This window comes from Oncorhynchus gorbuscha, linkage group LG22 (assembly GCF_021184085.1).
Source record: "Oncorhynchus gorbuscha isolate QuinsamMale2020 ecotype Even-year linkage group LG22, OgorEven_v1.0, whole genome shotgun sequence".
NCBI lineage: Eukaryota > Metazoa > Chordata > Actinopteri > Salmoniformes > Salmonidae > Oncorhynchus > Oncorhynchus gorbuscha.
Window position 1 is genome coordinate 42,631,836 of NC_060194.1, and position 26,472 is coordinate 42,658,307.

The 26,472-nt window shown below is 43.1% G+C and overlaps 1 protein-coding gene across 1 annotated transcript in view; it reads right to left on the minus strand.

The window, feature by feature from the left end:
• Positions 1 to 26,472, minus strand: part of LOC124009618 (insulin receptor-like) — a 143,600-nt gene that overhangs the window by 47,489 nt on the left and 69,639 nt on the right. The window contains exons 3-7 of the mRNA XM_046321602.1: positions 3,708 to 3,837; positions 3,093 to 3,096; positions 1,849 to 2,039; positions 514 to 653; positions 270 to 414 (exon numbers count right to left, since the gene is read on the minus strand). Of these exons, the coding sequence (XP_046177558.1) occupies positions 270 to 414; positions 514 to 653; positions 1,849 to 2,039; positions 3,093 to 3,096; positions 3,708 to 3,837 (610 nt within the window). The remainder of the gene's footprint in view (positions 1 to 269; positions 415 to 513; positions 654 to 1,848; positions 2,040 to 3,092; positions 3,097 to 3,707; positions 3,838 to 26,472) is intronic.

Sequence of the window (26,472 nt, forward strand, 5' to 3'; positions counted from 1 at the left end):
GAGGAAGAAGAGGTGGCAGCAGAGTAAGAAGAGGGGGCGGAGGAAGAAGAGAGGGGCGGAGGAAGAAGAGGAGGCAGAGGAGGAGGAAGAGGAGGCAGAGGAGGAGGAAGAGGAGGCAGAGGAGGAGGAAGAGGAGGCAGAGGAGGCAGAAGAGGAGGAAGAGGAGGAAGAGGAGGGGGAGGAGGAGGCGGAGGAGGAAGTGGGGGAGGAAGAGGAGGAGTACAAGGAAGAGGAGGTGAGCAGTAGGGTCAGGAAGAAAGTCAACTTACCCGTCCATCAGTGTGTCCCCTCTGATGACCCGTAGGTTGCGGAGGAAAGAGAGCGAGACGAGAGCGTAGGAGCGCCGGACCTTCAGGAAGCCTGTAATCTCCTCCAGCTGTCCAAGGTTAGCCTCCAGCTCTGCTGCTATGTTATCTACACACACATACCCATCATTAACTCAAAAGTTACATTGTGAGCGCACACACACACACACACACACCCACAAGTTGAACATGAGCCCCTGATACCCACTTCCTCCTCTAAGGTTGATATCCATGCTGCCGTTGAGAACGGTGCATCCTCTCAGAGCCTGGGCTGCTGTCACAGAGTCCACCATTTTCAGGCCCATACACACCTTAGGACATAGCCCAGCACACGGAGTACAGACCAACCTGCAGGACGAGAGGGAGAGCACACATCAGATAACACACCCTCATAGGATATAGGGCATGGTACCCCAACCCGGCAGCCTGAGGGTGATTTAATTTGGCCCCCCAAGTTTTCTGAAAAAAAATAATAAAAAATAATAAAAACAGATTGGTGGACATAAAGACTGTAAAAAGGAGTTGGTTTGGGATGAGTCTGACCGCAGAGTGAAGTAAAAGCAGCCAACAAGTGCTCAGCATATGTGGGAACTCTCAACCAGGTGAAGCTGGTTGAGAGAATGCCAAGAGAGTGCAAAGCCGTCATCAAGGTAAAGGGTGGCTATTTGAAGGATCTCAAATCAAATAATTTATGATTTGTTTAACACGTTTTTTGGTTACTACATGATTCCATATGTGTTATTTCATAGTTTGTGTCTTCACTATTATTCTACAATGTAGAAAATAGTACAAATAAAGAAAATCCCTTGAATGAGTAGGTGTTCTAAAACCTTTAACCAGTAGTGTATGTTTTAGTCAAATATTATATCTGTTTTGGCTTCTTGCGGCCAATATGCAGTCTACAAATGATTTGTAATTACACTGATTTCAGAAAGTATTCAGACCCCTTGACTTTTTCCACATTTTGTTGCGTTACAGCCTTATTCTAAAATTGATTCAATTGTTTTTCCCCCTCATCAATCTACACGCCTGTATTTTAGACTTACGTAGTCGGGTTGACAGTAGTATATAGTACTGTATTATAGACTTACGTGGTAGAGTTGCCAGTAGTATATAGTACAGTATTATAGACTTACGTGGTAGAGTTTACAGTAGTATATAGTACTGTATTATAAACTTACGTGGTAGAGTTGCCAGTAGTATATAGTACTGTATTATAGACTTATGTGGTAGAGTTTACAGTAGTATATAATAATGTATTATAAACTTACGTGGAGGAGTTTACAGTAGTATATAGTACTGTATTATAGACTTATGTGGTAGAGTTTACAGTAGTATATAATAATGTATTATAAACTTACGTGGAGGAGTTTACAGTAGTATATAATAATGTATTATAAACTTACTGTGGAGGAGTTTACAGTAGTATATAGTACTGTATTATAAACTTACGTGGAGGAGTTTACAGTAGTATATAATAATGTATTATAAACTTACTGTGGAGGAGTTTACAGTAGTATATAGTACTGTATTATAAACTTACGTGGAGGAGTTTACAGTAGTATACCCGGAGGGGCATTCTGGTATACAGGCTCCATTGTGGATGACGAACTGGTGGCAGTCACTGTTCTTGCTCTGCTGACACTTGTTGTGGAGGTCCTGGCAGAAGGAGAAGGGGACGCAGCGCCAGCCCCTGTAGGTGTAGTATCCCTGCGGACAGCGGTCCACACAGGCCTCCTGGTAGTAAGGAATATAGAGGAGTTAGATTAATCAATTAGTCAATTGTAAGCATCCGTATCAATTGGAACATTTGAGACTGTAAAATAACAAAATGTAGGTGATATTTGTAATAGCAGATATGACATAAGAGTTTAAATAAACAAGACTTGCTTAAACAAACAAAGCCAAAATTCCTTCCCACCTAAGCAGGCTGAAATAGCAGGCGGTCTTTTTAAACAACTCTTACACTAGAAGAGCATTATCACATTCACAATATTATTCAGACCTCAGTGTGGATATACACATGGACCAAAAGTATGTGGGCATCTGCTTGTCCAACATCTCATTCCAAAATCATGGACATTAATATGGAGTTGGTCCCCACTTTGCTGCTATAACAGCCTCCACTTTTCTGGGAAGGCTTTCCACTAGATGTTGGAACATTGCTGCAGGGACTTGCTTCCATTCAGCCACAAGAGTATTAGTGAGGTCGGGCACTGGTGTTGGGCGATTAGGCCTGGCTCACAGTCGGCGTTCCAATTCATCCCAAAGGTGTTCGATGGGGTTGAGGTCAGGACTCTGTGCAGGCCAATCAAGTTCTTCCACACTGATGTCGACAAACAGTTTCTGTATGGACCTCGCTTTATGCACGGGTGCATCGTCATTCTGAAACAGGAAAGGGCCTTTCCCCAAACTGTTGCCACAAAGTTGGAAGCACAGAATCGTCTAGAATGTCATTGTATGCTGTAGCGTTAATATTTCCCTTCACTGGAACTAAGGGGCCTAGCCCGAACCATGAAAAACAGCCCCAGACTACTGTTCCTCCTCCACTGAACTTTACAGTTGGCACCATGCATTTGGGCAGGTAGCGTTTTCTTGGCGTCGGACTGCCAGATGGTGAAGCGTGATTCCTCCAGAGAACGCGTTTCCACTGCTCCAATGGTGGCGAGCTTTACACCTCTCCAGCCGATACTTGGCACTGCGCATGGTGATCTTATGCTTGTGTGCGGCTGCTCGGCCATGGAAACCCATTTCATGAAGCTCCCAACGAACAGTTATTGTGCTGACATTGCTTCTAGAGGCAGTTTGGAACTCGGTAGCGAGTGTTGCAATCGAGGACAGGCGATTTTCAACACTTAGCAATCCCGTTCTGTGAGCTTGTGGGGTCTACCACTTTGCGGCTGAGCCATTGTTGCTCCTAGACGTTTCCACTTGACAATAACAGCACTTACAGTTGACCGGGGAAGCTCTAGCAGAGCAACAATTTGGGGGCATCCTATGACAGTGCCACATTGAAAGTCACTTGAGCTCTTCAGCAAGGCCATTCTACTTGCCAATGTTTGTCTGTGGAGATTGCATGGCTGCATACTCCATTTTCTTTATACCTGTCAGCAACAGGTGTGGTTGAAATAGCCGGATCCAGTTATTTGAAGGTGTGTCCACCTACTGTTGGCCATGTAGTGTATAGAAAACACAGAAACATCACATGTTTGACTGCTCTGGATCTTTAAATAATGAATCATCTCTAACATCTAGAATCAGAAACACGATTGTTATGCAACAAGTCACAAAGAATTTCTCTTGGCGTTGTATATAGAAGCATCAACATCAGCCCCCCCCCACACACATAAACAATCAACTAATGTAATTGTGAAAGGTGTGTTGAAGTCATCCCAACTTTACCTGGTGCTGGAGTTCTTGCAGGCAACACAGCTGCTGCTGTTGTGGGGCTCAGAGCAGCCTCCCAGACACTGTTCATGGCAACATTGGTGGTCTCTGGTACAGGCCCGGTGCTTACAGCTGGTGGGACACACTGTGGGAGGGGGAGGGTTTAGTAATAGGATATTTGGTAATTATAATAGTATTTGGTATGTATGTTTGACCCAGGTCAGTCAGTATTTGGTATGTATGTTTGACCCAGGTCAGTCAGTATTTGGTATGTGTGTTTGACCCAGGTCAGTCAGTATTTGGTATGTGTGTTTGACCCAGGTCAGTCAGTATTTGGTATGTATGTTTGACCCAGGTCAGTCAGTATTTGGTATGTATGTTTGACCCAGGTCAGTCAATATTTGGTATGTATGTTTGACCCAGGTCAGTCAGTATTTGGTATGTGTGTTTGACCCAGGTCAGTCAGTATTTGGTATGTGTGTTTGACCCAGGTCAGTCAGTATTTGGTATGTATGTTTGACCCAGGTCAGTCAGTATTTGGTATGTATGTTTGACCCAGGTCAGTCAGTATTTGGTATGTATGTTTGACCCAGGTCAGTCAGTATTTGGTATGTGTGTTTGACCCAGGTCAGTCAGTATTTGGTATGTGTGTTTGACCCAGGTCAGTCAGTATTTGGTATGTATGTTTGACCCAGGTTTGCTCTGAAATCACTAAATGTTACTTCCTAACAAGGTGACCCAGGAAACACACACACACACACACACACACACACACACACACACACACACACACACACACACACACACACACACACACACACACACACACACACACACACACACACACACACACACACACACACACACACACACACACACACACACACACACACACACACACACACTTCATCTACTGCCAATCTGGCAAGAATACACTGCACTGTGCAAGAGCGCTCACACACACGCTAGTGTTGTCACGATACCAGAACTTTGACTTGGATACCGATAACAGGTTTAGTATCACGTTACTCGATATCAAAACAATACCACAGCAGAAAAAGAAGGCGTATTAGCCAAAGGCACAGAACGGCCCTTAAACCAGACAGTGTCAACAACTTTTGTTTGCCAAGAATGTGACGAATACGATATTTGATTTGATCAACTCCACTACTGCTCTGCTGAATCTTTTGAGTTGAACAGCATAAAATAATAAATATATTTTTTACGTCCATTTTTCAGACAGCAATGTGTACATTAATAAATCAATCACACAATCAATTTGACTTTTTTTTTTTTAGCAATCTAACTACACAACATAATGGTAATAATTTATTTGAATGGTAAATCTCTCATCTATTGATAAACTGGGTAAACCTAGAAGTAGCCTAGACCTATTCACAATACAGGCTAGTGTACATTCAATAGGAATGTGTCTATGCATTGAGTTACTGAGCCTATTTTGGCTGATTTCATGGAGCTACAGATTAAAAACAATCTGTTCCCGTTCCATTTGGGACTTGTACTGATCAACAACATTTGCATAGAAGTAACTTATTTTATTGTACTGATCAACAACATTTGCATAGAAGTAACTTATTTTATAAAAGTGCACGCTGTCTCTTTAACCAGTAATGATGTCATTCACAAGGCAAGAAGGGGGCGGGCCCTCAGAGCCATATTTACACAGTCAGTTCACTGGAGGCAACAGATAGTCTTTGGGAGACACGCGCGAGAGAGCCCGACAAAGTGAATGAATAAACCTGGGTAATGAATTCGTTAGCTTCAGCTAGCAAGGAATGTTAGCCTACAAAGCTGGAAGCTATCGGTTTCTTCTTGCATTGTAAGGTCGATAAGCCTGTATGGACATTGTTTTGCGAACAGTAAATAACAGTTTCAATATTTCTACATGCCGTGTTGCATTATTCAAATGTGTTAACTTCAGTGCAGGCTAAGTGGAGAGCTAACATGATGTAGCCCAGACTCCCAGTGCAGGCTCAGTGGAGAGCTAACATGATGTAACCCAGACTCCCAGTGCAGCATCAGTGGAGAGCTAACATGATGTAGCCCAGACTCCCAGTACAGGCTCAGTGGAGAGCTAACATGATGTAGCCCAGACTCCCAGTACAGGCTCAGTGGAGAGCTAACATGATGTAGCCCAGACTCCCAGTACAGGCTCAGTGGAGAGCTAACATGATCTAACCCAGACTCCCAGTGCAGGCTCAGTGGAGAGCTAACATGATGTAACCCAGACTCCCAGTACAGGCTCAGTGGAGAGCTAACATGATGTAACCCAGACTCCCAGTACAGGCTCAGTGGAGAGCTAACATGATACAGCCCAGACTCCCAGTACAGGCTCAGTGGAGCAGGCACGGTGCGCTCAAACTATACTATACTATAACTATACTAAGGGGGCTGGGCTGAGAGAGACTTGTTCCTTGAGACGCATTTGACAGAAGTACCGAAAGTAACAACAATTCTAATACCTAATATATTTTCCATGTTCTAGTATTGAAAAAGTACCTACATTTCAGTATACCATGCAGCACTCACACATACACATGGTAACGTCCATTGCCATTGCTGAGTTTCAAAGCCAGTTGGTACTGGCAGTGTGTGTGTGTGGGTGTGTGTGTGTGTCAGCGGGAGAGAGGTAAACACCTTGCTGACTGCCTGTCCTGCAGGGTTAAATCATCTCAGGTAGCTCCGGAGCCAGATTAGATTAGGATTGGTCAACAGCCTAACGAGGGGCTCAGGCCACAGGTCAGGTCACATGAACTGAAAGGGTGTTTATGTGAGTGTGTTCTACATTAACGACTGACTGAAGAAGCAACCGCAAACACACAAACACAGACAAATATATCACCGCAGGTCAACAACAATGTAGAGCAAAACAACACCACAGAAAAGGGGCTATGACTGACACCGCAGGATACTGACTGACACCGCAGGATACTGACTGACACCGCAGGATACTGACTGACACCGCAGGACACTGACTGATACCGCAGGATACTGACTGACACCGCAGGACACTGACTGATACCGCAGGATACTGACTGACACCGCAGGACACTGACTGATACCGCAGGATACTGACTGACACCGCAGGACACTGACTGATACCGCAGGATACTGACTGACACCGACACTGACTGATACCGCAGGACACTGACTGATACCGCAGGACACGGACTGATACCGCAGGACACTGACTGACACCGCAGGACACGGACTGACACCGCAGGACACTGACTGACACCGCAGGATACTGACTGACACCGCAGGATACTGACTGACACTGCAGGATACTGACTGACACTGCAGAATACTGACTGACACTGCATTATATTATACTGACTGACACTGCATGATACTGACTGACACTGCATTATATTATACTGACTGACACCGCATGATACTGACTGACACTGCAGAATACTGACTGACACTGCATTATATTATACTGACTGACACTGCATGATACTGACTGACACTGCATTATATTATACTGACTGACACCGCATGATACTGACTGACACTGCATTATATTATACTGACTGACACTGAATGATACTGACTGACACTGCATTATATTATACTGACTGACACTGCATTATATTATACTGACTGACACTGCATTATACTGACTGACAAGGCATTATATTATACTGACTGACACTGCATTATATTATACTGACTGACACTGCATGATACTGACTGACACCACATTATATTATACTGACTGACACCGCATTACATGATACTTAAGTAATACCTAGGATAGGATAAGTATTCCCTCTCACCCCCCCCCTTTAAGATTTAGATGCACTATTGTAAAGTGACTGTTCCACTGGATGTCATAAGGTGAATGCACCAATTTGTAAGTCGCTCTGGATAAGAGCGTCTGCCAAATGACTTAAATGTAAATGTAATACTGACTGACACCGCATTACATGATACTGACTGACACCGCATTACATGATACTGACTAACACCGCATGATACTGACTGACACGGCATGATACTGACTGACACTGCATGATACTGACTGACACTGCATGATACTGACTGACACTGCATTATATTATACTGACTGACACTGCATTATATTATACTGACTGACACTGCATGATACTGACTGACACTGCATTATATTATACTGACTGACACCGCATTACATGATACTGACTGACACTGCATGATACTGACTGACACTGCATGATACTGACTGACACTGCATTATATTATACTGACTGACACCGCATGATACTGACTGACACTGCATTATACTATACTGACTGACACTGCATTATATTATACTGACTGACACCGCATTATACGGACTGACACTGCATGATACTGACTGACACTGCATGATACTGACTGACACTGCATGATACTGACTGACACTGCATTATATTATACTGACTGACACCGCATGATACTGACTGACACTGCAGAATACTGACTGACACTGCATTATATTATACTGACAGACACTGCATTATATTATACTGACTGACACCGCATGATACTGACTGACACCGCATTATACTGACCGACACCGCATGATACTGACTGACACTGCATTATACTGACTGATACTGCATTATATTATACTGACTGACACTGCATTATATTATACTGACTGACACTGCATGATACTGACTGACACTGCATTATATTATACTGACTGACACCGCATTATATTATACTGACTGACACCGCATTATATTATACTGACTGACACTGCATTATATTATACTGACGGACACTGCATTATATTATACTGACTGACACTGCATTATACTGAATGACAAGGCATTATATTATACTGACTGACACTGCATGATACTGACTGACACTGCATTATATTATACTGACTGACACTGCATGATACTGACTGACACTGCATTATATTATACTGACTGACACCGCATTATATTATACTGACTGACACCGCATTATATTATACTGACTGACACTGCATTATATTATACTGACGGACACTGCATTATATTATACTGACTGACACCGCATTATATTATACTGACTGACACTGCATGATACTGACTGACACCGTATTATATTATACTGACTGACACTGCATGATACTGACTGACACTGCATTATATTATACTGACTGACACTGCATTATATTATACTGACTGACACTGCATGATATTATACTGACTGACACTGCATGATACTGACTGACACCGCATGATACTGACTGACACCGCATTATATTATACTGACTGACACTGCATTATATTATACTGACTGACACTGCATTATATTATACTGACTGACACTGCATGATACTGACTGACACCGCATGATACTGACTGACACCGCATTATATTATACTGACTGACACTGCATTATATTATACTGACTGACACTGCATGATACTGACTGACACTGCATTATATTATACTGACTGACACCGCATTATATTATACTGACTGACACTGCATTATATTATACTGACTGACACTGCATTATACTGACTGACAAGGCATTATATTATACTGACTGACACCGCATTATATTATACTGACTGACACTGAATGATACTGACTGACACTGCATGATACTGACTGACACTGCATTATATGATACTGACTGACACTGCATTATATTATACTGACTGACACTGCATTATACTGACTGACAAGGCATTATATTATACTGACTGACACCGCATTATATTATACTGACTGACACTGCATGATACTGACTGACACTGCATGATACTGACTGACACTGCATGATACTGACTGACACTGCATTATACTGACTGACACTGCATTATATTATACTGACTGACACTGCATTATATTATACTGACTGACACTGCATTATATTATACTGACAGACACTGCATTATATTATACTGACAGACACTGCATTATATTATACTGACTGACACCGCATGATACTGACCGACACCGCAATATACTGACCGACACCGCAATATACTGACCGACACCGCAATATACTGACCGACACCGCAATATACTGACCGACACCGCATGATACTGACTGACACTGCATTATATTATACTGACTGACACTGCATTATACTGACTGACACTGCATTATATTATACTGACTGACAATGCATTATACTGACTGACACCGCATTATATTATACTGACTGACATCGCATTATATTATACTGACTGACACTGCATTATACTGACTGACACTGCATTATATTATACTGACTGACAATGCATTATACTGACTGACACCGCATTATATTATACTGACTGACACCGCATTATACTGACTGACACCGCATTATATTATACTGACTGACACTGCATTATACTGACTGACACTGCATTATATTATACTGACTGACAATGCATTATACTGACTGACACCGCATTATATTATACTGACTGACACCGCATTATACTGACTGACACCGCATTATACTGACTGACACCGCATTATATTATACTGACTGACACTGCATTATACTGACTGACACTGCATTATATTATACTGACTGACACTGCATGATACTGACTGACACCGCATTATATTATACTGACTGACACTGCATTATATTATACTGACTGACACCGCATGATACTGACTGACACCGCATGATACTGACTGACACCGCATGATACTGACTGACACTGCATTATATGATACTGACTGACACTGCATTATATTATACTGACTGACACTGCATTATACTGACTGACAAGGCATTATATTATACTGACTGACACCGCATTATATTATACTGACTGACACTGCATGATACTGACTGACACTGCATGATACTGACTGACACTGCATTATATTATACTGACTGACACTGCATTATACTGACTGACAAGGCATTATATTATACTGACTGACACCGCATTATATTATACTGACTGACACTGCATGATACTGACTGACACTGCATGATACTGACTGACACTGCAATATACTATACTGACTGACACTGCATTATATTATACTGACTGACACTGCATTATATTATACTGACAGACACTGCATTATATTATACTGACAGACACTGCATTATATTATACTGACAGACACTGCATTATATTATACTGACTGACACCGCATGATACTGACCGACACCGCATGATACTGACTGACACTGCATTATATTATACTGACTGACACTGCATTATACTGACTGACACTGCATTATATTATACTGACTGACAATGCATTATACTGACTGACACTGCATTATATTATACTGACTGACAATGCATTATACTGACTGACACCACATTATACTGACTGACACCGCATTATACTGACTGACACCGCATTATATTATACTGACTGACACCGCATTATACTGACTGACACTGCATTATATTATACTGACTGACACTTCATGATACTGACTGACACCGCATTATATTATACTGACTGACACCGCATTATACTGACTGACACCGCATTATACTGACCGACACCGCATGATACTGACTGACACTGCATGATACTGACTGACACTGCATTATATTATACTGACTGACACTGCATTATACTGACTGACACTGCATGATACTGACTGACACTGCATTATACTGACTGACACTGCATTATATTATACTGACTGACACTGCATTATATTATACTGACTGACACGGCATTATATTATACTGACTGACACGGCATGATACTGACTGACACTGTGAATCCTGTGTGGTTGTCTGAACTCCCTTACCAGCACAAGTGATATGCAATATCTGTGTCAACTCCCACTCCCAACATTACTCTGGTGTGTGTGTCTCTCTACTGGGATTCATTAGCGTCACAGCAGTCATGTGACATGGGGTCAGCCCTCTACGAGTACAACATGGACCTCTGTCCTTCCTTCCTTTCTGACTGAGTGGGTGTAAGAGGGGGTGGTACAAGGAGCTAATTACAGATCACTTAACAGTATCAAATGAGGGGATTAGATACAATGTTTCTGAATGAGTAGCTAACATTGATGAAATCCTCTTGTCAGTATTTTCTCTGAATATTAGGTGTTGAATACTCTCTGCCTGTCCCCCCCTTTGGTCTCTCTCAGCCGCACTATACACGCTCCCTCCCCCATCCCTAAACACACACAAGTCACTCGCATTGCCACACACACACACACACACACACACACACACACACACACACACACACACACACACACACACACACACACACACACACACACACACACACACACACACACACACACACACACACACACACACACACACACACACACACACACACACACAGAGATTCCTGATCCAGTGCTGACTCCATTCCATCGCACAGCGGTAGCTGCAGATCCACCCTCAGCTTTAACCAATGTGTTGCCTGGTAGGGGGAGCTGGCCTCTCTCTTTAACCAATGTGTTGCCTGGTAGGGGGAGCTGGCCTCTCTCTCTTTAACCAATGTGTTGCCTGGTAGGGGGAGCTGGCCTCTCTCTCTTTAACCAATGTGTTGCCTGGTAGGGGGAGCTGGCCTCTCTCTCTTTAACCAATGTGTTGACTGGTAGGGGGAGCTGGCCTCTCTCTCTTTAACCAATGTGTTGCCTGGTAGGGGGAGCTGGCCTCTCTCTCTTTAACCAATGTGTTGCCTGGTAGGGGAGCTGGCCCTCTCTCTTTAACCAATGTGTTGCCTGGTAGGGGGAGCTGGCCTCTCTCTCTTTAACCAATGTGTTGACTGGTAGGGGGAGCTGGCCTCTCTCTCTTTAACCAATGTGTTGCCTGGTAGGGGGAGCTGGCCTCTCTCTCTTTAACCAATGTGTTGCCTGGTAGGGGGAGCTGGCCTCTCTCTCTTTAACCAATGTGTTGCCTGGTAGGGGGAGCTGGCCTCTCTCTCTTAAACCAATGTGTTGCCTGGTAGGGGGAGCTGGCCACTCTCTCTTTAACCAATGTGTTGCCTGGTAGGGGGAGCTGGCCTCTCTCTCTTTAACCAATGTGGTGGCTGGTAGGGGGAGCTGGCCTCTCTCTCTTTAACCAATGTGTTGCCTGGTAGGGGGAGCTGGCCTCTCTCTCTTAACCAATGTGTTGCCTGGTAGGGGAGCTGGCCTCTCTCTTAAACCAATGTGTTGCCTGGTAGGGGGAGCTGGCCTCTCTCTTTAACCAATGTGTTGACTGGTAGGGGGAGCTGGCCTCTCTCTCTTTAACCAATGTGTTGCCTGGTAGGGGGAGCTGGCCTCTCTCTCTTTAACCAATGTGTTGCCTGGTAGGGGAGCTGGCCTCTCTCTTTAACCAATGTGTTGCCTGGTAGGGGGAGCTGGCCACTCTCTCTTTAACCAATGTGTTGCCTGGTAGGGGGAGCTGGCCTCTCTCTCTTTAACCAATGTGGTGGCTGGTAGGGGGAGCTGGCCTCTCTCTCTTTAACCAATGTGTTGCCTGGTAGGGGGAGCTGGCCTCTCTCTCTTTAACCAATGTGTTGCCTGGTAGGGGAGCTGGCCTCTCTCTTTAACCTTTAACCAATGTGTTGCCTGGTAGGGGAGCTGGCCTCTCTCTTTAACCAATGTGGTGGCTGGTAGGGGAGCTGGCCTCTCTCTCTTTAACCAATGTGTTGCCTGGTAGGGGGAGCTGGCCTCTCTCTCTTTAACCAATGTGTTGCCTGGTAGGGGGAGCTGGCCTCTCTCTCTTTAACCAATGTGTTGCCTGGTAGGGGGAGCTGGCCTCTCTCTCTTTAACCAATGTGGTGGCTGGTAGGGGGAGCTGGCCTCTCTCTCTTTAACCAATGTGTTGCCTGGTAGGGGGAGCTGGCCTCTCCCCACTGAGTTAACCCTTTAAGTGCTAGAGACGCTGAATGACAACATGCATGAAAAGTAAACCAGAACCACATAGAAAACAGGCAAACGCTGCACTTTGGTGCACGTACACAAACAAATTAATCCATGTACGACACACACACACACACACACACACACACACACACACACACACACACACACACACACACACACACACACACACACACACACACACACACACACACACACACACACACACACACACACACACACACACACACACACACACACACACACACACACACACACACACACACTATCTCTGCCAGTGTGGCAATGAGGAATCGTCCTGAGTAGAAACCCTGGCTGTGTCCCAAATGACAACCTATTGCCTGTAAAGTGCAGTGCTTTTGACCAGGGCCCATAGAGCGATTTGAGCCAGTCACGTGTGCTTGTTTACAAAAAGAACAACAAGCAAAATGGGAGCTTTGTGAGTTGAGTCACTTCTGCATTGCAAGGAGTGATTTAAAAATATATATATTTGTTTTATTTAACCTTTATTTAAGTAGGCAAGTACACAGCTATATACCTTATAACTATTAAATTAACAACCTAAGATGTGCCAAATAAATGTTTTCCAGCTGGGTTTTGCTAACTTGCTAATACTAGCTAAGTGGCTAATTTTAGCTAAGTGGCTACTTTTAGCTTGCAAGATTAAGCTTCTTTTATTATTTTATTATTTTATTTCACCTTTATTAAACTAGGCAAGTCAGTTAAGAACTTTTTTTTATTTTTATGACGGCCTACCCCGGCCAAAACCTAACTCGGACGACGCTGGGCCAATCGTGCGCCACCCTATGGAACTCCCATAGGGTCTCCCGACCGGTTGTGATACAGCCTGGAATCGAACCAGGGTCTGTAATGACGCTTCTAGCACTGAGATGCAGTGCCACTCTTGGTAACAGCAGCAGAGACAATCCCCTCAAGGATTAAGATCCCTGCTGCCTAATATTTGTCTCCGTGTGCAAAAATCACCCTGCCGTCCACTTTGCTTTTTTACGTCATTGAAAGGGGCTTCTCTGTTGTTTCATCGCCCCCAACCAACGTGTACAAAGGATCACGTCAGTTTGAACCTGAAAAGCCCTATAAGGCTTGACCATGTAATGTATGGTGCATATTACAGCAGGATGCACAGCCAAACTCTATGGTTTAACGCCGATGTTAAAAACTGATGTCAAAGCTAACATGCAAACATATATAACGTAGGACATAATGTCCAAGATGGCGTAGCAGTCAGACGTCTTTGTCCTGTCGTGTCCCTTGTATACATCTTTTTACATATTTTGCGTCGCATATCTTTTAAAAATATTTTCCTAAACCTCAACCAGCCTCACCCAATGTGGCAAGGATCTGTTTTTTTTCCCTAAAGTATTTCTATTTACCTCGGATCTGGAATCCCTCAACTGAAGCTAGCCAGCTAACTACCTACTAGCTATCAGTCAGCAAACCATTGCTAGCGGTCATCAGTTAACCTTTAGCTCGGAAAGCTCTCGCCAGTTCGAACAACGTGCCTCAAAATGGAGCATAACGGAAATATTATTTATTTTTTACTCCTGGCCAGCATTTCGATCCCGGAGCAAGCACCAATTAGACTGAAGCTAGCCCGGCCAGGCTTCCTGTGCTACCACCGAAGCCCACTCCTGGGTTACAATATCCGGACCCCTTCTACTGCCGGTACGGGGCACAGAACCCCGCCGATCCTCTATGACTGGAATACCAATAATCTGGCCGAGGATTCCAACAGGCCCCTCAGGCGTGATGTCCGCTGAAGGCCCATTCTGCTAACCGCGGCCTACTAGCTACCTAGGACTACTTGGAACCCTACAAATTCCACGACTTGTCTAGCGACGTCACCGCACGAAAAGGCAAAAACAGACTTATCCCCATCGCGACGTCCCCCAAAGGCTAGCTTGCCTGACCCGGTCTGCTAACTACTAGCGCCCGGTCTGCCAACTGCTAGCCCCGGTCTGCCAACTGCTAGCCCCGGTCTGCCAACTGCTAGCCCCGGTCTGCCAACTGCTAGCCCCGGTCTGCCAACTGCTAGCCCCGGTCTGCCAACTGCTAGCCCCGGTCTGCCAACTGCTAGTCCCGGTCTGCCAACTGCTAGCCCCGGTCTGCCAACTGCTTGCTTGCTAACCCGGTCTGCTAACTGCTAGCTTGCCAGCCCCGGTCTACTAACTGTTAGCTTCTTAGCCTGCTAACTGTCTGAATCGCCGTGTCCCCAGTCAGCGCAACGACTCACTGGACCCATATGTTCACTTTGCTACACATGCCTCTCTCTAATATCAATATGCCTCGTCCATTACTGTCCTGGTTAGTGATTACTGTCTTATTTCACTGTAAAGCATCTAGCCCTGCTCAATATGCCTTAACCAACCATGTTGTTCAACTTCCTACATATGTGATGACATCACCTGTTTTAAACGTCTCTAGAGACTATATCTCTCTCATCATTACTCAATGCCTAGGTTTACCTCCATGGTACTCACATCCTACCATACCTTTGTCTGTACACTATGCCTTGAATCTATGCTATTGTGCCCAGAAACCTGCTCCTTTTACTCTCTGTTCCGAACGTGCTAGACGGCCAGTTCGTACAGCCTTTAGCCATACCCTTATCCTCTGTTCCTCTGGTGATGTGGAGGTTAATCCAGGTCCTGCAGTGCCTAGCTCCACTCCCACTCCCCAGGTGCTCTCATTTGTTGACTTCTGTTACCGTAAAAGCCTTGATTTCATGCATGTTAACATTAGACGCCTACTCCCTAAGTTTGTTTTACTCACTGCTTTAGCATACTCTGCCAACCCGGATGTCTTAGCCGTGTTTAAATCCAGGCTTAGGAAAACCACCAAAAACCCTGAAATCTCCATCGCTAACTATAACATTTTCCGAACTGCCAAAGGGGGCGGTGTTGCAATCTACTGCAAAGATAGTAATACAGAACTCTGCAGGCTATCCAAGACTGTACCCAAACAATTCGAGCTTCTACTTCTAAAAATTCACCTTTCCAGAAACAAGTCTCTCACTGTTGCCGCTTGCTATAGACCTCCCTTTTCCCCCAGCTGTGCCCTCAATACCATCTGTTAATTGATTGCCCCCCATCTATCTTCTGAGCTCGTGCTACTAGGTGACCTAAACTGGGACGTGCTTAACACCCCGGCCATCCTACAATCTAAGCTTGGTGCCCTCAATCTCACACAAATTATCAATGAACCTACCAGGTACAACTTTAAATCCGTAAACAGAGGCACCCTCATAGATGTCATCCTATCTAACTCCCCCTCCACATACACCTCTGCTGTTTTCAATCAAGATCTCAGCGATCCCTGCCTCATTGCCTGCATCCGTAATGGGTCTGCGACCAAACGACCACCTCTCATCACTGTCAAATGCTCCATAAAACACTTCTGCGAGAAGGCCTTTCTAATTGACCTGGCCGGAGTATCCTGAAATGACATTGACCTCATCCCGTCAGTAGATGATGACTGGCTTGTCATTAAAAGTGTCTATATCACCATCTTAACTAAGCATGCCCCACTCAAAAAATGTAGAACTAAGAATAGATATAGTCCTTGGTTCACTCCAGATTGGTCTGCCCTTGACCAGCACAAAAACATCCTGTGGTGTTCTGCATTAGCATCGAATAGCCTGCCCTGATATGCAACTTTTCAGGGAAGTTAGGAACAAATATACACAGGCAGTTAGAAAAGCAAAGGCGAACAGAAATGTGCATCCTGCAGTACTAACTCAAAAAAGTTCTGGGACACTGTAAAGTCCATGGAGAATAAGAACACCTCCTCCCAGTTGCCCACTGCTCTGAGGCCAGGAAATACTTACCACCGATAAATCTATTATAATTGAGAATTTTAACAAACATTTCTCTACGGCTGGCAATGCTTTCCACCTGGCTACCCCTACCCCGGTCAACTGCCCGGCACCCTCCACAGCAACCTGCCAAAGCCCCCACCATTTCTCCTTCACCCAAATCCAGATAGCTGATATTCTGAAAGAGCTGCAAAAATCTGGACCCCTACAAATCAGCCGGGCAAGACAATCTGGACTCTCTCTTTCTAAAATGATCTGCCGAAATTGTTGCAACCCCTGTTACTAGTCTGTTCAACCTCTTTCGTATCGTCTGAAATTCCCAAAGATTAGAAAGCTGCGGTGGTCATCCCCCTCTTCAAAGGGGGTGACACTCTAGACCCAAACTGCTACAGACCAATATCTATCCTACCCTGTCATTCTAAGGTCTTCGAAAGCCAAGTTAACAAACAGATTACCGACCATTTCGAATCCCACCGTACCTTATCCGCTATGCAATCTGGTTTCAGAGCTGGTCATGGGTGCACCTCAACCACGCTCAAGGTCCTAAACGACATCATAACCGCCATCGATAAGAGACATTACTGTGCAGCCGTATTCATCGACCTGGCCAAGGCTTTAGATTCTGTCAATCACCACATTCTTATTGGCAGACTCGACAGCCTTGGTTTCTTAAATGACTGCCTTGAGTGTTTCACCAACTACTTCTCTGATAGAGTTCAATGTGTCAAATCGGAGGGCCTGTTGTCCGGACCTCTGGCAGTCTCTATGGGTGTGCCACAGGGTTCAATTCTCGGGCCGACTCTCTTCTCTGTATACATCAATGATGTTGCTCTTGCTGCTGGTGATTCTCTGATCCACCTCTACGCAGACGACACCATTCTGTATACTTCTTGGCCCTCTTTGGAAACTTTGTTAACTAACCTCCAGACGAGCTTCAATGCCATACAACTCTCCTTCCGTGGCCTCCAACTGCTCTTAAACACAGGTAAAACTAAATGCATGCTATTCAATCGATCACTGCCCGCACCTGCTCGCCCGTCCAGCATCACTACTCTGGACGGCTCTGACTTAGAATACGTGGACAACTACAAATACCTGGGTGTCTGGTTAGACTGTAAACTCTCCTTCCAGACTCACATTAAGCACTCCAATCCAAAATGAAATCTAGAATCGGCTTCCTATATCGCAACAAAGCATCCTTCACTCATGCTGCCAAACATACCCTCGTAAAACTGACCATCCTACAGATCCTCGACTTTGGTGATGTCATCTATAAAATAGCCTCCAACACTCTACTCAACAAATAGGATGCAGTCTATCACAGTGCCATCCGTTTTGTCACCAAAGCCCCATACACTACCCACCATTGTGACCTGTACGCTCTCGTTGGTTGGCCCTCGCTTCATACTCGTCGCCAAACCTACTGGCTACAGGTTATTTACAAGTCTCTGCTAGGTAAAGCACCTGGTTAAATAAAGGTGAAATAAAAAAATAAAAACATATTTTAAAAATGACGCCAGGTAACATGTTTCGCTACACAGCATTCCTAACCTAGTCCACAATGTCTGCTGTGTGGATCGAGCAGTAAACAAGTCCAGCAGTCATTTGAAAGAGTAAGAACATTTCAGCGAGACAACTCAAAGGCGAAATCCATTAATGCCAAAATAATGGAATTCATTGCCCTTGACAATCAACCATTCTCTGTCGTGGGCGCTGACTGGTCGAACACCGGTACACACTACCAAGTGCGCTATTTTTCAGATGTTGCCCTACCGGAGTTACACAGTAAAAGCATCACTGCTATTAGCTTCACAAAATACATACTATGGAACGCTGTTTGGGTCTTGCGTGTCAAAAAAAGATACAGCAGCACTGTCAAAGCTATACAAAAAAGTCTGCAAACACCTCGTGTTTACACTTTGTTGGACGGCAACTTCTGGGGTTGCTACCTTGAGCTTGGTACCTAGCTAGCACCAATACAACCAGCCTGAAAACAATGACTAGTAGAAACTTCAGTCATTCTTAGTATTCTTCGCAATGATTTAGACATTTTTGTGAGTAATTATTAGCTAGGTTGCCACTTGCTATTCGCCTATTGACATTAAACTTCAGTTCGTGAAAATATATAGCTAGCCAGCTACTTGACCCTGTTGCCCAAAGCTAACGTTATTAGCAGCCAGCTAGCTTCATCTGACTAGTGAGGCTCGACCGGACTGGGTTATGTGTTGTGAAGCTAGCCACAATAAGGATTAGGCACAATAGTGGAATTTGCAGTTGCCTTCAAAATAAAAGTATGTCATTGACAGTGATGCAAATGAATACAAATAGTAGAATTATGCCATACTTTTATTTTGAAGGCTAACCGCAAAGTCCACTATTGTGGCTAGCTTCACATAGATGGGTTCGATCACCATTATTCAAATAAGAAATGTCTTATAAATTAGGGTTATTTTAGAAGATGACACCTAGCTATATAGTTAGCTAGCTAACTATAGCTACTGAAACAGATTATGTTTTTGGGGAAGAACAAGAAGCTAGCTAGCTTTTTTTTATTTTTAAGAACAGCACTGTAGGTGTACGAGACAACTTTACCAGCATCATAGCATACGTATCGATAGCTCGTTATGACATATGAAATACGAGTGATAGTGTACTCAATGTGTAATATCTACGTAAAAAATGTATGAACGCGTATAATTTCTTATGCAGTCATATTCAGCTCCTGATTGGTCAACAAGCTTATTTGCCACGTCAAATAGTGTTATTTGACGTCTATCTTTTTTGACAAGCAACGACCCAAACGGCATTTCATAGAAATCCTGGATGAGAATGAAACGACTGAACAATGAAACAGCACAGCAAGTAAGTGAAAGAAATAGGTTTTTGATTAGGTTTTACTGGTAATGGGGACATACGTAAATGCCAACAAAATAACTTTTTGTCAGTGTGTGTGTGTGTGTGTGTGTAACCTTTATTTAACTAGGCAAGTCAGTTAAGAACAAATTCTTATATACAATGACGGCCCGGGCGACGCTGGGCCAATTGTGCACCGCCCTATGGGACTCCCAATCATGGCCGGATGTGATACAGCCTGGATTCGAACCTGGGACTGTAGTGACGCCTCTTGCACTGAGATGCAATGCCTTAGACCGCTGTGTCCATGTGTGTGTGTTCATTATTTAACTGTACCAGAATGCTTAAAAGGCCGCTAAAATGTTTTATATTGGTATAGTTTTTTTTTGGCAAGGAAAATATCGTATATCGGTACCAGTCAAAAATGTCATATTAGTGCATTACTAGACGCTATCATGCGGAATAGGTTGGAGTTTGTTGGTCTCCAGTGGTGGTGAGTATATCATCAGCTAGACCATAGACTGCTGCTTATGTATCTGGTTATGTATATTTAGGCATGGAAAAACAATAACGTTTCAAAGGAATGCAAGTAATTAGTAAGAAAACCTTTTGTCATGATTGTGATGTCACCAGAATGACTTTAGATGCAGTAGAACTTTAGCCAGCCAACAAAGATTGAGGGGACCACCGTATTTTAGCTAGCTAACATTAGCATTGACAGATTATTATAATTTTTTTTTTACAAAGTTTGCAAGTAACAGTAGTCGCAAACATTGCTATCTCTCTAAAGTAAATTTGATGACATCATATGGCAAAGTTGTTTCCTACTTATTATTTGCCTACTTTAGAAATGCCATCTTATCCCCATGCCACTGTAAATTAGTGTAATTTAGACTAAACAGTCATATTAGCCTCCCAGAGGAGCAACCCATATCAAATAAATATTGGATGCAGCTATGGTGGTACTAGCCAGCTCATGTCTGACTACAACAGTGAACTAACTAGCAGCAACAAACCAAACCAGGGCCATAACAAATCATGTCACAGTTGATGGCATATTATAGCGGCGTCACCGGCCTGAATCTAATCCAATCCGGAAGCAGTCAGTCTACATATAATTTGAGATGACGTTATTACTTTATTTCTCAAGCTATGTTTATAAATGAGTGTTGATGACATTAGTTGACCATGCCAGACTGATCCCCCCCTTAGTCATGAACGGATGCCGGGACCTACCAGAAAGGGAAAAGATGGGTATAGTAACATGTCCTTCAATGTGTGATTGCAATGGTTTAGCGATAATTTCATTCACTGTTCACTTGCTATTTTCACAGTTTGTCAGGTGAGACCTCAGAATAAAAGTCATGAGACCTTTATGACACCTGTCTTGTTGCCAGAGTCTCACTTTAATACTATGAAAAGGAAATCTTAAGGCGTCTGATAGTGACCCGAGTTACTGCCCTGATGACACAGACAGCTTCATTAACAACGACAGGTAATGTGTGTTATGTGAAATATGCAAAGTTGTATATAAAGAAACATATAAAAAAATACCCGGCTTGATAAAACAGCTAATTCCTCAGCCAAGCAAGATACAACGAGTTGAGTCATTTTTGCTTTTGAAGTGCACTATAGCAAAAAGCTTCGTTCTTTCTTCAGAACAAAATGCAAGTTGTAACTTGGCTATTATATCACCATGTCACAGGCCCTACCAGTCAACACCACCTCATAAGATTGTCTGCTGCAGACATTGGAGAGATGTCCAGTTTGCAGCCGAACATGTATCATAGAGAAGACCAACAAGGGGGTCATGCTGACAGGCCCCCGCTGTGATTATTCCTATGAATGGAACAGTCAGCCAGAGACGCAACTTTCACTGGGTACATGCCCCCCCCCCCCCCCCCCCCCCCCCACATACTGAAATTGTATATATGTGGCTCACCACCTGGATTTGGTCTTACGTAGCAACATTTGAAATGTTTTTTTTTTTTTTTTTTTTTACATTGGATAAAAGTAGAGACTCAGAGCTACAAAATTGTATATCAGACACTGCAGTTGAGGAACAATGGGGAGGTAATTCTGCTTTGAAAGTTGATAAACTTGTAAACTCACTTTTAGGAAAATGGCACACTTGATAATTTGTTTACCTAGGGATAACATGAAAACAGCCTAACCAGCCCTGCCGGCAACAATTTCATGACGCTTTTTTGCAGACGTTTACTGACACCGGCCATATTCAACAATGCCACGGTGAACCAACCAGGTTCAATGTTAGCTAGCTAACATTAGGCTCTAACTAGAAAAGTAAATGGCTCTGAGATACAAATAATAACATCAGATAGAGAGCCAGCCAGCTAACGTTAGCTAGCTAGCTAACAGTGCACTTTAGCTTAATAAGACATGTTGCTAGCTAGCTAGGTAAACAATGTTTAGAATCACACACACGTCACGAAACGTTAGCTAACATTATCTAGTCAACCTGTTGATCCTACCCCCTACTTTTTCGAACATTCTGTTAAAAATCACGCAACATTTCAGCGCCCTGCTACTCATGTCAGGAATATAGTATATGCATATGATTAGTATGTGTGGATAGAAAACACTCAGGCGTTTCTAAAACTGGTTAAATCACGGCTGTGACTATAACAGAACGTGTGTTTCATCGAAAAGCGCAGGAAAATCTGATCACTGAAAACTGGAAAATATATCAATGTGCCACTTGAATGTATTGTTGAATAGAAACCACATGGCCTGGAGCCGAGGTTGCAATACCTACAGCTTCCACACGATGTCAACAGTCTTGTCATTTGCCTAGGATTTGTTTCTTGGTCAAACGGACAAGAGACAGCCCATTTCTTCCGGTCTCCGACCGGATATTTTGGTTGAGATTTATCCGGACATTATTTCAAGACGTACAGCTATAGAATATACATCGCTTCGTGATCAATTTGATTGATTATTAACGTTTACTAATACCTAAAGTTACATTACAAAAGTATTTCAAAGTGTTTTGTGAAAGTTTATCGTCGACTTTTTAATTTTAAAAAATGACGTTGTGTTATAAAACGCTGTTTTTTTCCTTGATCACACAGTCTTCATAGATCGATATCTAGGCTATATATGGACCGATTTAATCGAAAAAAGACCCAATAGTGATGTTTATGGGACATCTAGGAGTGCCAACAAAGAAGATGGTCAAAGGTAATGAATGTTTTATATTTTATTTCTGCATTTTGTGTAGAGCAGACTATGCTAATTATTTTGTTTACGTCCCCTGCGGGTCTTTAGGGGTGTTGCATGCTATCAGATAATAGCTTCTCATGCTTTCGCCGAAAAGCATTTTAAAAATCTGACTTGTTGGCTGGATTCACAACGAGTGTAGCTTTAATTCAACACCCTGCATGTGTGTTTTAATGAACGTTTGAGTTTTAACGAGTGCTATTAGCATTTAGCGTAGCGCATTTGCATTTCCAGATGGCTAGATGGGACGCATGCGTGTCGGGTCGACTTAAGAGGTTAATACTAAACAACAATGAACACAGTGCCAAATCATGTCATTACTACTCTGCATGAATACGACTCTGGGATACAAATTATAATGTCAGCTAGGGAGCCAGCCAGCTAACGCTAGCTAGCTAGTTAACGGTACACTTTAGCTTGAAATGAAACCACTTTTTTGTCAAGATTAGAAACGTGTAATATCTGAAAATGTAGCTAGCTAATGCTAGATTATTTTACCTATATACATCATCATGCATGATGGACGGGTCTCCCTCTCAGGAATGGCATGCCACGGTTGCCCTTAGCTTGAACATGTAATCCGGAGACAGGCGTTTTCTCCATCACTTTAGCTATCATACTCGAATTCCACTGATTTCAAAACTTGAAAGTGGAGACCAACACTTATGCAGCTCCACTACACAACACATTAAAAAAAAGCCGCATTCGACAGGATTACCAACACAGACTGATGAGCTCAAATAGACAGAAGCCTATATGCAGACCAATCTGAACTCCTCTCTCAGCATGTCCAGCCCACTTATTATCTCAGTCAATCATGGCTAGTGGGAAGGTTGCTTGTTCTGTGGCTTAACCAACAAAGCTCGTAATTTAACAATTTTATTTGTATTTACAGATGGCATTCAAGTTTGTTATTAAGGCACATGTTCGAGAAGGCATTTCTGCCAAAACCCATTTTTTAAAATACATTTTTTTAAATAACGTTCAAATGGCTCTCCTGTGAAGTCGTGACTTACAACATATGCCTAGTTTCCTCAATCGGGTCACATCTGTCCTCCCCAGATTTATCATTGGAATGTGATACAGAACAAGGCAACGGTGTCCTTTAGGACCACACAGATGCCTCCGAACAGCCGGGACGGCTGTTGAGTGTTTTTCAAAGTGCATAAAATAATACTTTTTTTACTTTAAAAAAATTAATAAATCCCGCCCCACTTCTAAAACCAAAGTTGCACCCCTGCAGTCAGCAAACAGGTTCCGTTAGCTCCCCCCCCCCCCGGGAAAAAATACTAAAAGTCGAAAAATAAAACTGTTGCCAGCCAAAATGACCAGGAGAAAAACAATCCCATTCCAAAATAATGCTTTATATTATTCAGTGATGGGAAAAAACATCAGTCGATGTGAGTACATTCGACCATCATGCTTATCGATCAATAGGTTCATTTGGATAATATAGTGTAAATAAATTGTGTTTATTTTCGTTAGTCATCATGTATCTTTATATTTGTCCAACACAACTATCACACGCACAGCATACAGAGATGTATTTTGAGAGGGATTTCTCCTAATGCTCCTCTTGCAACTGGAGTTAAACATGCTTTTAGAAGCCCACTCATTGCACAACAATTCTAAATGCGATTGCATGTTAAAAACAATTGTGGTGCATGATTAAAAAAAGAGCTACTATTTTTATTTCTCAACTGGTAATTGAAGAGCGCCTCCAAATTCACCATTCAACTGCAAGCATCACCACCACTTAACAATGTGAGCTGGAGGAAATATGCATTTCAAGTCGGAGATACTTATAGCCTACTGTTTCTACCGATGACATAACGTGTGCCTGTTTCATTTTAATAATAAAAATCTGAATGAAATTGAAGAAAATCTCAAATTCAACAAAATGCGAGAACACCAGCCTCTGCCATATGGACACAGTGATCCAGGTAAGACTGTAGCTCGTTAAGCGAAGAAGTGTTTGGGGATAAAAAGGGAAAGCAGCATGCACAACGGGGCAGAGTAGGAGAGAACCAAGAGCGTTATGAAGAGAGCATACTATCTGTGAGATTACATGTTGTGCCTTGGACTGTCGGACTCCCTTGTGTACCGGACCGGATTAGCTGAGGACCCGAGTGTGAGGATTACCCTGGAAAACGGAACGTGGACTGTGAGGTGATTGGTGAATTCCCCCCGTCTTTCACTGTGTACGAAAATCCCTAATAATCTTCCCGCTTGAGTTCTATTTGTGCATGATTTGTTATTGAACTTGGTGACCAATTGTGCAAGTTCTCCCACTTAAAAAGATGAGGCCTGTAATTTTCATCATAAGTTGACGCACCTAATTCAAGGGTTTTTATTTCTTTTTACTATTTTCTACATTGTAGAATAATAGTGAAGACATCAAAACTATGAAATCATGTAGTAACCAAAGAAGTGTTAAACAAGTGTAAATATATTTTAGATTCTTCAAAGAAGCCACCCTTTGCATTCTCTCAACCGGCTTCACTTGTTGGCTGTTTTTCCTTGGACTCTGCGGTCCAACTCCTTCCAAACCATGTCATTTGTGTTTGACCCATTGTTCACACATGCAGAGATCATCCGTTCACCTACTCTGCGTCTCTCAAAGACACGGCGGTTGGAACCAATAATCTCAAATTTGGACTCATCAGACCAACGGACAGATTTCTACCAGTCTGTCTATTGCTTGTGTTTCTTGGCCCAGGCTGTTATCACAACTGGTCGTGATTGGGAGTCTTATAGGGCGGCGCACAATTGGCCCGGGGTAAGCTGTCATTGTAAATAAGAATTTGTTCTTAACTGACTTGCCTAGTTAAAAATAAAATGTAAAAAAAATAAGTATCTTATTATTGGTGTCCTTTAGTAGTAGTTTCCTTGCAGCAATTCAACCGTGAAGGTCTGATTCACACAGTCTCCTCTGAACAGTTGATGTTGAGATGTGTCTGTTGCTTGACCTCTGAACCTTTTAACTCTAATGAACATATCCTCTGCAGCAGACGGAACTCTGGATCTTCCATTCCTGTGGC